At 32.1% G+C, this 13,231-nt stretch overlaps 2 protein-coding genes across 2 annotated transcripts; one reads left to right on the top strand and one right to left on the bottom strand.

Annotated features, from left to right (window-relative positions):
- Positions 1-716: 716 nt before the first annotated feature.
- LOC126775393 (gephyrin) lies at positions 717-7,728 on the top strand. The gene is made up of 10 exons (XM_050497279.1): positions 717-1,094; positions 1,403-2,156; positions 2,617-2,771; positions 3,451-3,592; positions 4,093-4,172; positions 4,253-4,359; positions 4,446-4,605; positions 5,078-5,189; positions 5,974-6,179; positions 6,478-7,728. Exons 2-10 carry the CDS (start codon positions 1,403-1,405, stop codon positions 6,616-6,618), a joined length of 1,857 nt encoding a protein of 618 aa, XP_050353236.1. The 5' UTR covers positions 717-1,094; the 3' UTR covers positions 6,619-7,728.
- A 1,900-nt stretch (positions 7,729-9,628) lies between these two features.
- Positions 9,629-12,090, bottom strand: LOC126775395 (transmembrane emp24 domain-containing protein 2). The gene is made up of 4 exons (XM_050497281.1): positions 11,808-12,090; positions 11,398-11,579; positions 10,809-10,958; positions 9,629-10,350 (listed from the first exon to the last, which is right to left on the bottom strand). Exons 1-4 carry the CDS (start codon positions 11,947-11,949, stop codon positions 10,201-10,203), a joined length of 624 nt encoding a protein of 207 aa, XP_050353238.1. The 5' UTR covers positions 11,950-12,090; the 3' UTR covers positions 9,629-10,200.
- Positions 12,091-13,231: the final 1,141 nt, after the last annotated feature.

The following is a 13,231-nucleotide window of genomic DNA, read 5'->3' as shown; positions in this document are numbered from 1 at the left end:
AATTTCTACAGAGAGTTTCCAGGATAATGGAGATAGCATCCTCTTGATACCAGCCTTTGGATCTAAAACGAACATTCACAACTATCGCCAATCTGCTTGGAAATTCTATAAGCATGACGATCAAAACATATGCCCAGTCACATTAATTTGAGCAGTTATTAAAAGAACACGTGTTAGGAGGTCAACTAGCAATAGCAGTTTAAATAACCTTTTTATCACTGTAAACGGTAATATTAAGGCAGCATCCCGAACTGTAATCGGGAATTAGGTGCGTACAGTTCTTCAAGACAGTGGCATTAGAGCTCCTCCGGGAAGCTGTAGGTCAGCGATAGCTTCCCTGGGGTGGTTAGATAATTAACCGATTGATGAGATATTGTCTCGTGGAAATTGGAAATCATCCTATGAAACTATATGGACTATGAAAGAATATGGCTACGGTTCCCGCGCACATGCTGGTAAACTAGCGCCACCTAGTGTCATTCAGGTGAACTAAGTTGTCTAAGGTAGCAATCGACCACAGATTAAAGTAAGTATACGACTGCTTCTTCACAGCAATGCTGTATGTTTTCCTCTCGGCACATAATACCGGTTTTATTTTTATGTAAAACCGTAATATTAATAAATATTCATTTAATTACCGTGCAGCACTAATATTGACATATTTCTAATGTCAAATTGACAATTGTCGTTTTTCAAACAGTACTACCTATAAAACTTTACTCGCTGCGAACTGCGGCGATAAATTGTTTTATAAAAAGTACTGACTATATAATTTTTATAGATGTACTTTATTTTAAAACAGCTTCTTTAAATATAACACTTCTAGAGCTGTTTTTGGACTTGAACATAAGAATAATTAAGAGTACAGTGAAAGAACTGGGTGCCAAATTATTTCATAGATCTATTTATAAATTTATTCCTTGTTCAAATAATTACATGCTTCATATTTTTATGAGTTAGATAACACTTGATAACGGACGATAAAAAAAACATCAGAAAATTTGGTTGTAATATTAAATCTTATTTTGGAAATATAAAACTGTGTAAAAAATATCTAACTACATAACGAGTCAGAATTTTATTTTTAAATAAAGGTAAGCTTCAAAAATAAAGAAATTGGTGTATATAAATTTTAAAATAAGTAGCATAGAACATAGCACATTAGTGCAGTTCCATTTAAAAAAAATACATAATTAATTATAGGTTAATGCACTAATTGATAGAAATAACAACCTTGCTTACTAAATGCGTAAGTTTTTTTCATTCGCTACATTTTAAAGAAAGAAAAATATAATTTAAGTACAGATGTTTAACTCTTATCCATATTAAGAAAAAATGACCTTGTTCTAAATATTATGTTTTGAATTGTTTCATTTATTTACTAAAGATTTTTGTATTACAGATGGTAAAGGCTATTGCTATTATCACTGTAAGTGACAGTTGTTTTAAAGATAATTCAAAAGACAAATCAGGGCCAGCACTGTTTGATTTCATAACAGAAAAGTTTCCAGAAGCTAATGTACATACCATTATTGTGCCTGACGAAAAAGAAATTATTGAACGTGAACTTAAATATTTCTGTAATTCAAATATTGATCTTATCCTCACTACTGGAGGCACTGGTTTAAGTCCTAGAGATGTTACTCCAGAAGCAACAAAAGCTGTTATTCAACGAGAAGTTCCAGCAATTACAACAGCAATGACAATTGAAAGTTTGAAAAAGACACCAATGGCAATGTTGTCCCGAGCTGTAGCTGGCATAAAGGATAGAACACTCATAATTAACTTCCCGGGTAGTGAAAAAGCCGTAACTGAGTGCATTCATGTTGTTAAAGGTGTATTGTGTCATGCCATTTCTTTAATAAATAATGAATTGGGTGAAGTAAGATCTATTCATGACAAGATGCAAGTTGATCATCTCTGTCCCCATAAAATGAATAGTAAAGTGGATATATCCAAAGTGGCCCTAAGGCCTCGTGAGTCACCATATCCAATGCTGGAAATGTCGGAAGCCTTTAATATTGTTGATGCTGTAATGCTGCAATGGGAAGAGCGTGTTGAAGATATTCCTATTGAAAATACTTTGGGTAGAGTTGTAGCACAAGATATTATAGCTAAAGAGCCAATGCCTCCATTTCCAGCGTCTGTTAAAGATGGTAATTGTATCTTTATATTGTGCTCTTATAAGTTTTTTTTAGTCAAAATAATTGTGGTGTTTGATATTGGGATTTTAATAAGATGAACTCGGTAATTATTCATTACCCTTGACACAAAAAAAATGTTTATGAGTTTTTATCACTTTTGCTTATCATTGTAGAACGAGTTGTGAGCTAAATAAGCATTTACTATGTTATATTACATAATAAACTAATATTTAATGTACATCTTTATCTTTACTAATATTTTAAATGCGATACAAACTGCCTGCTTGTTACGCATCACAGCTAAACCACTGAAATGATTTTGATAAATTTGGTATATCAAGCTCTATACCTCAAGAAAGGATACATAGGCTACTTTTATCATACCTAACACCTGTTAACTCCCCTTCCCCCTAACATGCGGACGAAAATTTATATATAATATTTATATTGAAGATTGTTTACTTTTGAGCAGGTTATGCTTGCCTTAGTTTGGATGGAGCTGGTATACGTAAAGTTCGTGCAGCCATCACAGCAGGCGAGAATAACTTTACCCGACTCGGTCCTGGTGAATGTGCAAGAGTTAACACTGGAGCTCCCTTACCGCTTGGGGCTGATTGTGTAGTACAGGTAAAATTAATATACATATATAAGACATATCAAAAGAGTTAGTCGAGACTAGGCCACTAGTGGTTAGAACGCGTGAATCTTAACCGATGATCAAACCTGGGCAAACACCGCTGAATGTTAATGTGCTTAATTTGTGTTTACAATTCATCTCGTGCTTGACGGTGAAGGAAAACATCGTGAGGAAACCTGCACGTGTCTAATTTCATTGAAAATGTGTCACACGTGTATTCTACCAACCCGCATTGGAGCAGCGTGGTGGAAAAAGCTCGAAACCTTCCCCTCAAAAGGGAGAGGAGGCGTTAGTCCAGCAGTGAGACATTAACAGTCTGTTACTGTATAAAAGATATAACTAAAAAGCAGTAAGGTATTAAGATTGAAAAACTCAGTGGGTTTCATATTTCCAAGTTATTGGGAATCTCTAATTTGGGATCTGTTGAAAATAGTGATTTGAAAATTCCAGTATTCTAATTTGCACTTATCTTTACAGTATTTTGATATAAAAAAAGTATATAATCTGAAATATACCGTTGATTCTAATTTTTATAGTTTAAAATGTGTGTAAATTTCCTATAAGCTATATAACCTTGCGCAACTGTATAAATAAAACTTGATTCTTATGTTTATATAACTATGCTAAATAATATATGTAATAAACATACTATTATTACTATTTCATCAGGTGGAAGACACAAAACTTATTACGGCATCAAAGGACAACCAGACGGAGATAGAAATTGAAGTATTAGTAGCGCCACAGGCTCATCAGGATGTTCGTGCTATCGGCTTCGATATTCCTATCGGGTCTCTGCTCGCTGAAAAAGGTATGACGATATCTATCTTAGTCTTTAAGGCTCTACTCTACAACACAAGTTTGGTATAATCGAAACTGGCTATCCACAGAACAGACGACCAAGACAATCTGTCCTTCCTTCCTTTTGCAAGGTGTTCGCTCCTATAGCCAAATTCCGCAAATAATTTTGTCTTTTGCAAAGTAAATTGATCATGTTAAAAACATTGATTTATAAGGCAGATACATATAAACGACGAAAAAGCGTTGAGTTAGCATTGATCGTGGATTTTTATGCAGGGTAAATAAAATAATTTAACCGTCAGAAAAGAGTAACTACTGAGTTTCTTGTCAGGTCTTCTCGGTAAAATCTTAATTTAGAACCGATGGTAACTTTTATACTTGTTTAATTTTGTTTTGATCATTCAAAAGTGTTCCTTAAAGCCAATGTGAATAAAGTATATTTTTATTTATCATGACCATACATTGTAGATTTTTTTAAACAATTTTTTTGAATATTATTTACCCTTTCAGGAGATGTCATTGATGCGGCACAAATTGGTATGTTGGCTGGAGCTGGTTATCAGAGTATTCCAATATTAGCAGTTCCCAAGGTTACAGTTTCCTTAATTACTCCAGATAACTAACTCTCTTTCTATGTGATTTAATTCAAAACATAATTTTCTTGTTTTAGGTGGCAATAATGTCCACCGGTAATGAGTTGCAAGAACCTTCGGAGAAGATACTTCGACCTTCTCATATAAGGGATTCCAATAGAATTATGTTAAAAGCATTGCTCAAGTAAGATAAATATTTGATACGATGAGGACATCAATTATACTAAGTCAAAAACCCACACCGTTTTGATGTTTTTGTCTATCTTATAGAGAGCACGGTTACGATTGTATAGACTGCGGTATAGCCCGCGATGATCCGACGGAGCTAGCTGCCGCTATAGCCCGTGCTCTGCCCCGCACGGACATACTCGTCTGTACCGGTGGAGTGTCAATGGGTGATCGGGACTTGCTCAAGCCTGTGTTAATTAATGTATGTTTATTTAACAAATTACTAGAATGTTTACTAGTTTGTGTCATGTTACTTTGCCGCTCTGAAGTAGACGGACCAAATCGATCATGCGAGCAAGCACGCATGCGCAGTAAGCGGAACTTGCGAAGCGCGGATAATGGCGTTGCGTTTCAATATGAATAATATTTATCAAAATATTAACTTTTAATTTTGATGTAACTTATTGAATAAATTATTTTCGTAAGCTTATATTTTTACATGATTGTAACTGGGTGGCCAATTCGAACGCCATTTTTGCGGCGGCAAAGTTACATAAAAAAAAATTAATAAACTTTCGCTATATATCGCTTATGCTGGTAAATCACATTTAATAGGTATATTTCTGTATATATTGGAAAATTACAGAAATATACTTTATTGTTATATTTATTATATTCACCTATTTATTTATTACTTTCGGACAAAATAGGAAATATTATTTATTACTTTCAAGGATTTTGGTGCGACAATACATTTTGGTCGAGTGCGCATGAAGCCTGGAAAACCGAGCACCTTCGCCTCTTGCCAATATGAAGGAAAGCTCAAGTATATATTTGCTCTACCAGGTCAGTGTGAATCATTTGCACATTGAAAACATACTAAAACCAATTCTAATGACAGAAGTAAATACAAAAATACTACTTTGACCTCGAACTGACATAACATCATTAATCGAAATATAAATAGTCTGTGGTATCGTTTATGAATGTATGAAATACTTATATATTAACACAAACAAATCGCGTAGAATATCAGTGAAGTTCTTACCCAAACTTACTTCCAGTAATATTAAAGTGGATATAAGTAGTAAAGTTGAATAGTGTTGTATTATAAAAAAAAGCCGAGATGGCCCAGTGGTAAGAACGCGTGAATCTTAACCGATGATCGTGGGTTCAAACCCGGGCAAGCACCACTGAATTTTCATGTGCTTAATTTGTGATTATAATTCATCTCGTGCTTTACGGTGAAGGAAAACATCGTGAGGAAACCTGCATGTGTCTAATTTCACTGAAATTCTGCCACATGTGAATTCTACCAACCCGCATTGGAGCAGCGTGGTGGAATAAGCTCCAAACCTTCTCCTCAAAAAGAGGAGAGGAGGCCTTTAGCCCAGCAGTGGGACATTCACAGGCTGTTACGGATATAAATAAATATGTATTTGTTAAGAACTGTGTGTATTAGCTAAAGGGCATGGAGTATGTAAATCTGATTTTGTTTATCTTAACTCATCTTGCCATTGGAATATAGTAAATGTGCAAAATACTTTCTTTCTAGAACTCTTAAATGAAATAGTAATAAAGGTCGTAAATCGATGGACATAAAAAGTCGGTTCAATGGTCGTGTGTGCAGGCAACCCCGTGTCGGCGTACGTGTGCTGCCTGCTGCTGGTAGTGCGCGCGCTGCGCGGGTGCACGCGGCACTGCGGGGACTTCGCGCGCCTGTCCGTGCGCCTGTCGCATGACGTGCCGCTGGACCCGCGCCCCGAGTACGCGCGCGCTGTGCTGCGCTTCCCTGCCGCGTCTGACCTGCCGCACGCCGCACTACTCGGCAACCAGGTGCCATGGCCTACCTTCATACTGACTGTTGTAGACACAATATACCGGATGTACTCTCCGAACATTACGTCTCAAATTTGACCTCATAATTCAACTTCCGGTATATTTTCACCTTTAGATAATTATTTTGCAAACAAACCAAAAAAGGTTTTATCAAATATTAATTTCTTAGTTACATATTTGTAAATATTTCACTTATTAGTAGTTTCTTGAGGTGCATAGGCTTTAAATTATGTATTTTAATATTATTAAAGATATTGTGAACGGTGAAGTATGAAAACGTATTATTGATTAACAGTGTAGCAGTCGGTTGCTGAGTGCGTGTGGAGCCAGCGTGCTGTTGGAGCTGCCACCCGCTTCGGACAGCTTGAAACAGCTCGATGCTGGCACGACTGTTACCGCTCTGATCACTGGCAGGATCGATCTCACTCGACTTTGATACATACATAATCTATAATGTGTATTCTCATATAAGAACCTCAATTAATTTTATATTATTTAGGATTACGTATCTCCTTATGGAACATTGTTAGTTTTTCCTTTGTTTTCTAGGTGGTGTGTAATCACAGAATATATATCTTTTTTATTAAGGCGTTAAACATTCATTTAAGGATCGATAGCCGCAAGAAAGCTGGATTAAATGTTAGTATCATGCTTTTTTATCGGAGTTTTTAAATTATACATTTCTTCAGTTTTGTTTTTATACATAATAAATCACCTAACGACTTGTTCAATATCATTCCTTACTTTATCATATCCATTCTTTCATTATTTTATTCATGCTATAATTTTATCAGTCCGGAATCTCCACAGTGAACTTAAGTTTTTGTAACAGATTATATGTAAGCCAAAAGTTTGCTCCAAGGTACAGATAAAAAAAATTATTCATTTTCTGAAAAACAGGTCAATATAAATGTTTAGAAAGGAATCTAGCAATTATTCTTAATTGCTTATTAACTCAACATCAGTTTCCTTAATATATAGATATATTTCTTACGTTTAATAGTTTATCCACTTATTAATGGCCAAAAATATTTAAAACTAGGGTTTACTTTTGCATATCGATCAAAATGAAATATTGAGTAACTGTTACTTGAACAGTCTTCTAAAAATTTGACTTCAGATTTATCGAATGTTTAACAATGGATCTGTTTATTTGATAATTTTTACATGTTATTGGTGATACCTTTTTGAATTGAATTAGAATGATGAGTAAGGGTAATTAATTAGTTCTTGTTTCTTGCTTATGATAGTTACTCATTGCAATAAAGAAAATATGAATGTATCATATAGATTATACATTAATATATACACAAACATGTAATGTTTTTGAATATTAAAAATAATTATTGTTATAGTCTGTGTTAAAACACATCAAAGATCTATCTTAGCTTTTAGTACGTAGATTATAAAACTTAAAGGGCACATATCATTAATATGAATGTTAAACTATATTTACGTTATTAAAAAAAAGTTAAAATTAAATAGTTCTTTTATTTACAAAATTCTCTATGGTTACTGTTATAGTTGGCACATGTTTAAAAACAGTTCATATTGTACTTGTCTTTTTAAATTAAATTTTAGTAAAATATCTCAATGTCACGAAATATTTAATAAAATTGGTTCTATAAGATTGTAATTCAATTGCCAGAAATAGTACCTTTGATGTCAACCAATATTGTTAGTAAATAACACTAGTGGTCGACATTTAGGATTAAAATGGTACAGATAAATTAGCTTTGAGACATTATTATGTTTGTAGTAACACACGCAAATCTAGACACGTGGTAGCGTGTCAAGCCAAGTTCAAGCTAACAAAACTGGCGAGCAGCACCGTGTGTAATATTACACGAACCATTTGGAGCCACTTTTGACCTCCTCATAACTCAAAAACTATTTCACATAAAGGTTAAATTTGGCTCATATATTGAGACCTGTAAGAGATATATGTACTCTTAATTTAATAAACACATCTCAAACGGTTAGGTAGATATTAACGACCAAGAACGAAAAATCGTCATTTTTATCACTGACTGACCTACAGATCAAAACTAACTCAGTTCCTGGTGACCTAGAAAGTTCAAATTTCGCATCCATATAGGTAGTTGGGTGAATACAAAGAAATAAATCTGAAACTAGTAAATTTTTATTATTTTATTATAATTTTTCAATTAATTGATTCTATTAAGAACACATAGTGCCTATAACGTAACAATCAGCAATCAAAATTGATTACAGCCGATCTTTATGTGGATTTTATGGTCTTTACGTGAATATATAAAGAGAAAAAAGGGAATACCACCCTTAATTTTTTTTTTTTAATCCAAACATATCAGTTTTAGGACTTATAACTAAGAGTATAGTGGACTTTCATATTTATTACGAATATTTATACGAATTATATTATGGCAAGTTCTAAAGCTGTAAGTTGTTATTTTATTCTTTCGAAAATTTGGCTTGCTGGTAGAAACTAGCCATCGAACATAGGGCTCTTCCATGACTGTTTTAGTTGGTATTTAATAATAATTCGTATATGAGAACTAGCCAAGTCAGATCTTAGGCTTCAATATATTATCCTAAGTTAAAAGAAGAAATGATATTTTAAGTTGTTATAAAATATTGTATGTTGTTGTAAATAAATTTCAGGACTAAACATAGAACTTGGCACCCATTTAGATCTCACTTCTATTGTCGTTGAAGTCCACAACCAAGGCACATATCATAATATTGAACTTAGCTCTCATTTCACATTTATGTTTTTGATGGGATTGCCTATAACCAAAATAAATAATCTCGCGTGCTACCACGTACCTCAAACTATCTCATAGTATTATTAGAAGTTAATTATTCTTTTCTTACTAATTTATAACGTTCATAATAATCTATACGGAAAATTGAAAATGTAGACTGCAATAAAAAATTTTTTATGATTAAAAAATGCTAAAATTGCATTAGCTGAGAAAAATTAAATGCCATAACTGTAGAGCAATGAAGAAATGTCTGTATACATGCTTTTGTAGACAAAAAGCACTATCAGCGTGGAGACGCAGCCTTATATATAATATCAGAACGAATTATCATTACCATAAATTATTTATTGGACAAAAGCGAGAATGAGGATGACTGTGAAATATTTGGGTTCGAAGAAATACATTATTAAGTTTCTTATGTATAATATTAAGTACCTATAAAGAGAAATAAAAAATTATTTGATTATTTACTCATCTGAAAATGGTGCACTACTACAAACGTAAAAACGTCTCCAAGCTGATCATCTAATCGATGGATGGATTTGTTTAACATTGATTTGTTAATGCTTTAAAATATTCGCTACTCAATTTAATAGGTCAGTCTTAAAGAAATGATCATTGTTAAAGGAGAGATTTTTTTTAATAAATGATTTTATTTATCACTCAATAATAAAGGCTGTGAAATTTTTTTCCTAAAAAAAAAAATTAATTTATCCAAATGATTTTGAAACCGTTAAATACAATACATAAACATATTTTATACTATTTTAAACCAATTTTGCAATTAATGCTTGTATAGACAGATCCACAAAATAGTTTAGATTTTTATACATACAATAAATATTTTAATAGTGATGTTCATGAAAATATTACTTCGAAAGAAAAAAACTGAACATTTTTCTAATATTTTTTTGTGCAAAAACTATAGGAAGAATGTTAAAAATTGTGGTAATTTTCTCTTTCAATGAAAAAATTGGAGTATTTCTCTACCCGAGTGGAAAGTATCTTGTTAAGTTTTCATAATACTGAATTTCCATATCCAGCATCCAGTTCAGTTAATTTGTTGATATAACTACTAGCAAGTTAAATCTGTTGGTTTTTTAGAATTTTATCATAACTTAGTATCAACTTATTGCCACAAAATAATAATAAATAATGTTCTGTATTCGCACAAATTATCAGGACACTACACACTGAAACTGTTTCATACTTTCAGTCATCAATATAAAAATTTATTATATACTATTAACTTACTATGAAACAAACAATTGTTAGACAACACGTTGTACTTCAAAGAATCTTTTTAGATAGTAAACTTGTCCTAGCGTCATGACAAGAAGTACAGAGGCTTCAAAAATAGACCACATAACCACACGAGAATTTGTACTTTCGTTGATCGCACGATGGATACGGTCACGCACCTGCAATGAAAAAAAAAAAATCTTATTTGATTTATAAAGAATAATCTTTTTCTTTGATAAATGATCTTTTCCACAACTTTTACTGGTGGTAGGGCTTTGTGCAAGCTCGTCTGGGTAGGTACCACCCATTCATCAGATATTCTACTGCAAAACAGCAGTACTTGGTATTGTTGTGTTCTAGTTTGTAATTACAAGCACAAGGGACATAACATCTTAGTTTCGAAGGTTGGTGGCACAGTGGCGATATAAGCGATGGTCAACATTTCTTACAATACTATAATATACGAAAAAATGAACAAAACATGTTAAATGTATTTAAAACTTTTTGATAGGCTTAATTAATTTTTGATGCAGATTAAAAAATCTATATATGTCCCTTTCATTTATATAAGTTATAATATTTGTATGATTAGTCTAGTAGTGCCTTTTTTCGATAAGATACATATTTTGCACATTACCTGCATATATTCTTGCTCATGTTTAACAGTTTTAAGTGTTGTTCCTAGCTCTTTGATCATGTCTTCTAATTTGTTGTGGTTCACCTCTTCAACTTTTTCATTAGCATTTTTATTTGGTGGTTCTCCAACTTCCAAGTTAAACATTACTACCTGAAAATGGCCAGTTTTTGTATAGTACATAAATAGGGTTTGTGTAAATAAGAAAAAATAAAATACTGAGTTCATAACATTCAGCAACATTTACACATTTCACAAATCAGTGTCCGTTGCTATTTTAAAAAAGAATACCTAACTTTTCCAGACTATTATTTTTAAATTTTCATGTGTCATATGAAAATATAATATGTTATGTCAAGAAGCTCATTGCATGAACTCCTCTTCATAAAAAAAATAATAAGACTAATCAGAACACTGACATAGTCCATATGACATAGCCCAAAAACTATGTCACTCTAAACTTGAAAGAAAGTCAACAGAAAGGATTAAGAGTCAGTCTATTATATCAACATTTTACAAGCACTGGGAAGTAATGGGATAAAAACAGTGTAGAAATTAAAATTAAATATAAAATCAACATATTCATGAATACCTTAGGGGTCATTGTAGACATTTGATTACTAAAGCAGTAAGTATAACGACCTGAAGTAGCAGCTGAAAATGTGTAAATACCAGAGGATTCTCTCTGTCCACTATGTATAATATTGCCATCGGGACCGGTAATTTTCACATCTATATCTAAGAAACCACCTTCTGCTATTTCAAATGATAATCCTGTAAGAATATAAATAATTTAACTCACCTGCAAATATAAAAAAACAGCAAAATTCGATATTCTAAAAGTATTACGATATACGTATTCAAATGATATTTTACACTGATATCTTGCGGCATGCAAGTTCCATAGAAATTCTACGAAAATACAAGATATTTACGATTTAATTTCAGGACGTATGATTATTATAACAAGACTTAAATAAACAAGGGATTTAGAGTATTTACCCATTTTCGTATCAGCTTCAACATTTTCAAAAAAACATTCTTCGGCGTGTGCATCAACTGTTATAGTATAACAATTTGTATGAGAAAATAATGTTGTTAAAATTGTTGACATAAGCCATAATAATTTGTAAGAGCTATACATATTGGCTAATTATTCTGCTAAACTAATATGTTCTTTTATTATTTTGTTTTATAACTATAACAGCTTTGTTTAATCTTTTAGATACACTATTTATTCAGAACATCGGATTCTGTTTGAAGGGCCACGTAATGACAAATGACTGACAACTCCACATGTCAATTGTCATTGCAACTTAAGACGTCATGGTAATTGCCATGCTACATTTTACGTCTTTATTAATAAATTATGATGTTTCACACTATCAATTATCTTAATTGTTTGTAAACCATATAAATAAAATTTCACTGTATACTCCAAAACGTATATACGATTCCTTCATTTTTAAACTTACATTATTTAAAAACTACAGGTTGTACAACCATTATTTGTTACACTAAGATTAGCGTTAGAAGCAAAAGTGGTTTTTAAAATAAACTCCAGTCCCTATAAATTATTTAAAAAATATTTAATTAAATTATATATTTTTTTTCAAAAATACATTACAATTTACAGAATTCAGGTTCTTATACTAACAGTTTCGTACAATCTTTGGATTTTATTTATTTTAATGATTAAATATTGACGTATTACACTGACTTTAACTTATTGTAAAAGTTTTATCCAAATAATAAGTATGTTACGCTTTCACATCTTATCTATTCAAGCGATCATCATGAAATTTTTAATACATGTGGTCAGTGATACAAAAAAGGACATACGGTATCTAACACACTATTTTGTTTTGAAGGTGCTCTGTCTGTACCCCCTATTTTCACACCCACCAGAGCAAGAACTATGTGCACATCGGTTTTCACACCAAAATATGGTTAAAAGTAGCCCTGATACATATAGGTAATTTACTATGTTATAATATTTCGAAAAAAATATCCCGTATTATTCAATAAGGGATTTGTTTATAATTTAATAATACATTTTAAGTTGTTTATTTAATCTAGTTCTAACAAAATAAATGGTTATTTTTTTACCTTGATAATTTGTTTGGTAAAAGAAGGAAACAGGCTATTAATATTGTTTAATTAGCAAACCAATCTGACAAGATTTGATTTAAGCATCAACCACCGAGAGGCAAATTATAGTAAAAAGTATAATTTATTATCAATTATAACAAAGTAACGTTAATCGCGGGAGAATTTAATAAATTATCAGCTTAAAATATATCTTTGCAAAATACTTGGCCAATGACCGCTATGTTGGATTCGAATTAATACGTTGATTTTGATACTGGTCTATAATAGGTTGGATATATGGTGATTAATAATATGATTTAACACAAATTATTACA

The sequence above is a fragment of the Nymphalis io genome, chromosome 18, assembly GCF_905147045.1.
Source record: "Nymphalis io chromosome 18, ilAglIoxx1.1, whole genome shotgun sequence".
NCBI classification, from domain to species: Eukaryota; Metazoa; Arthropoda; class Insecta; order Lepidoptera; family Nymphalidae; genus Nymphalis; species Nymphalis io.
This window is presented reverse-complemented; position numbering and strand designations above follow the sequence as displayed.

Coding starts and splice junctions, on each gene's coding strand:
- LOC126775393 (XM_050497279.1), top strand. CDS start 1,403: ATGGTAAAGGCTATTGCTATTATCACTGTAAGTGACAGTTGTTTTAAA. Junction 2,772..3,450: donor GGGCTGATTGTGTAGTACAG/GTAAAATTAATA, acceptor CTATTTCATCAG/GTGGAAGACACAAAACTTAT. Junction 5,190..5,973: donor GTATATATTTGCTCTACCAG/GTCAGTGTGAAT, acceptor TCGTGTGTGCAG/GCAACCCCGTGTCGGCGTAC.
- LOC126775395 (XM_050497281.1), bottom strand. CDS start 11,949: ATGTATAGCTCTTACAAATTATTATGGCTTATGTCAACAATTTTAACA. Junction 10,959..11,397: donor TGTCTACAATGACCCCTAAG/GTATTCATGAAT, acceptor GGCCATTTTCAG/GTAGTAATGTTTAACTTGGA. Junction 10,351..10,808: donor ATGAGCAAGAATATATGCAG/GTAATGTGCAAA, acceptor TTTTCATTGCAG/GTGCGTGACCGTATCCATCG.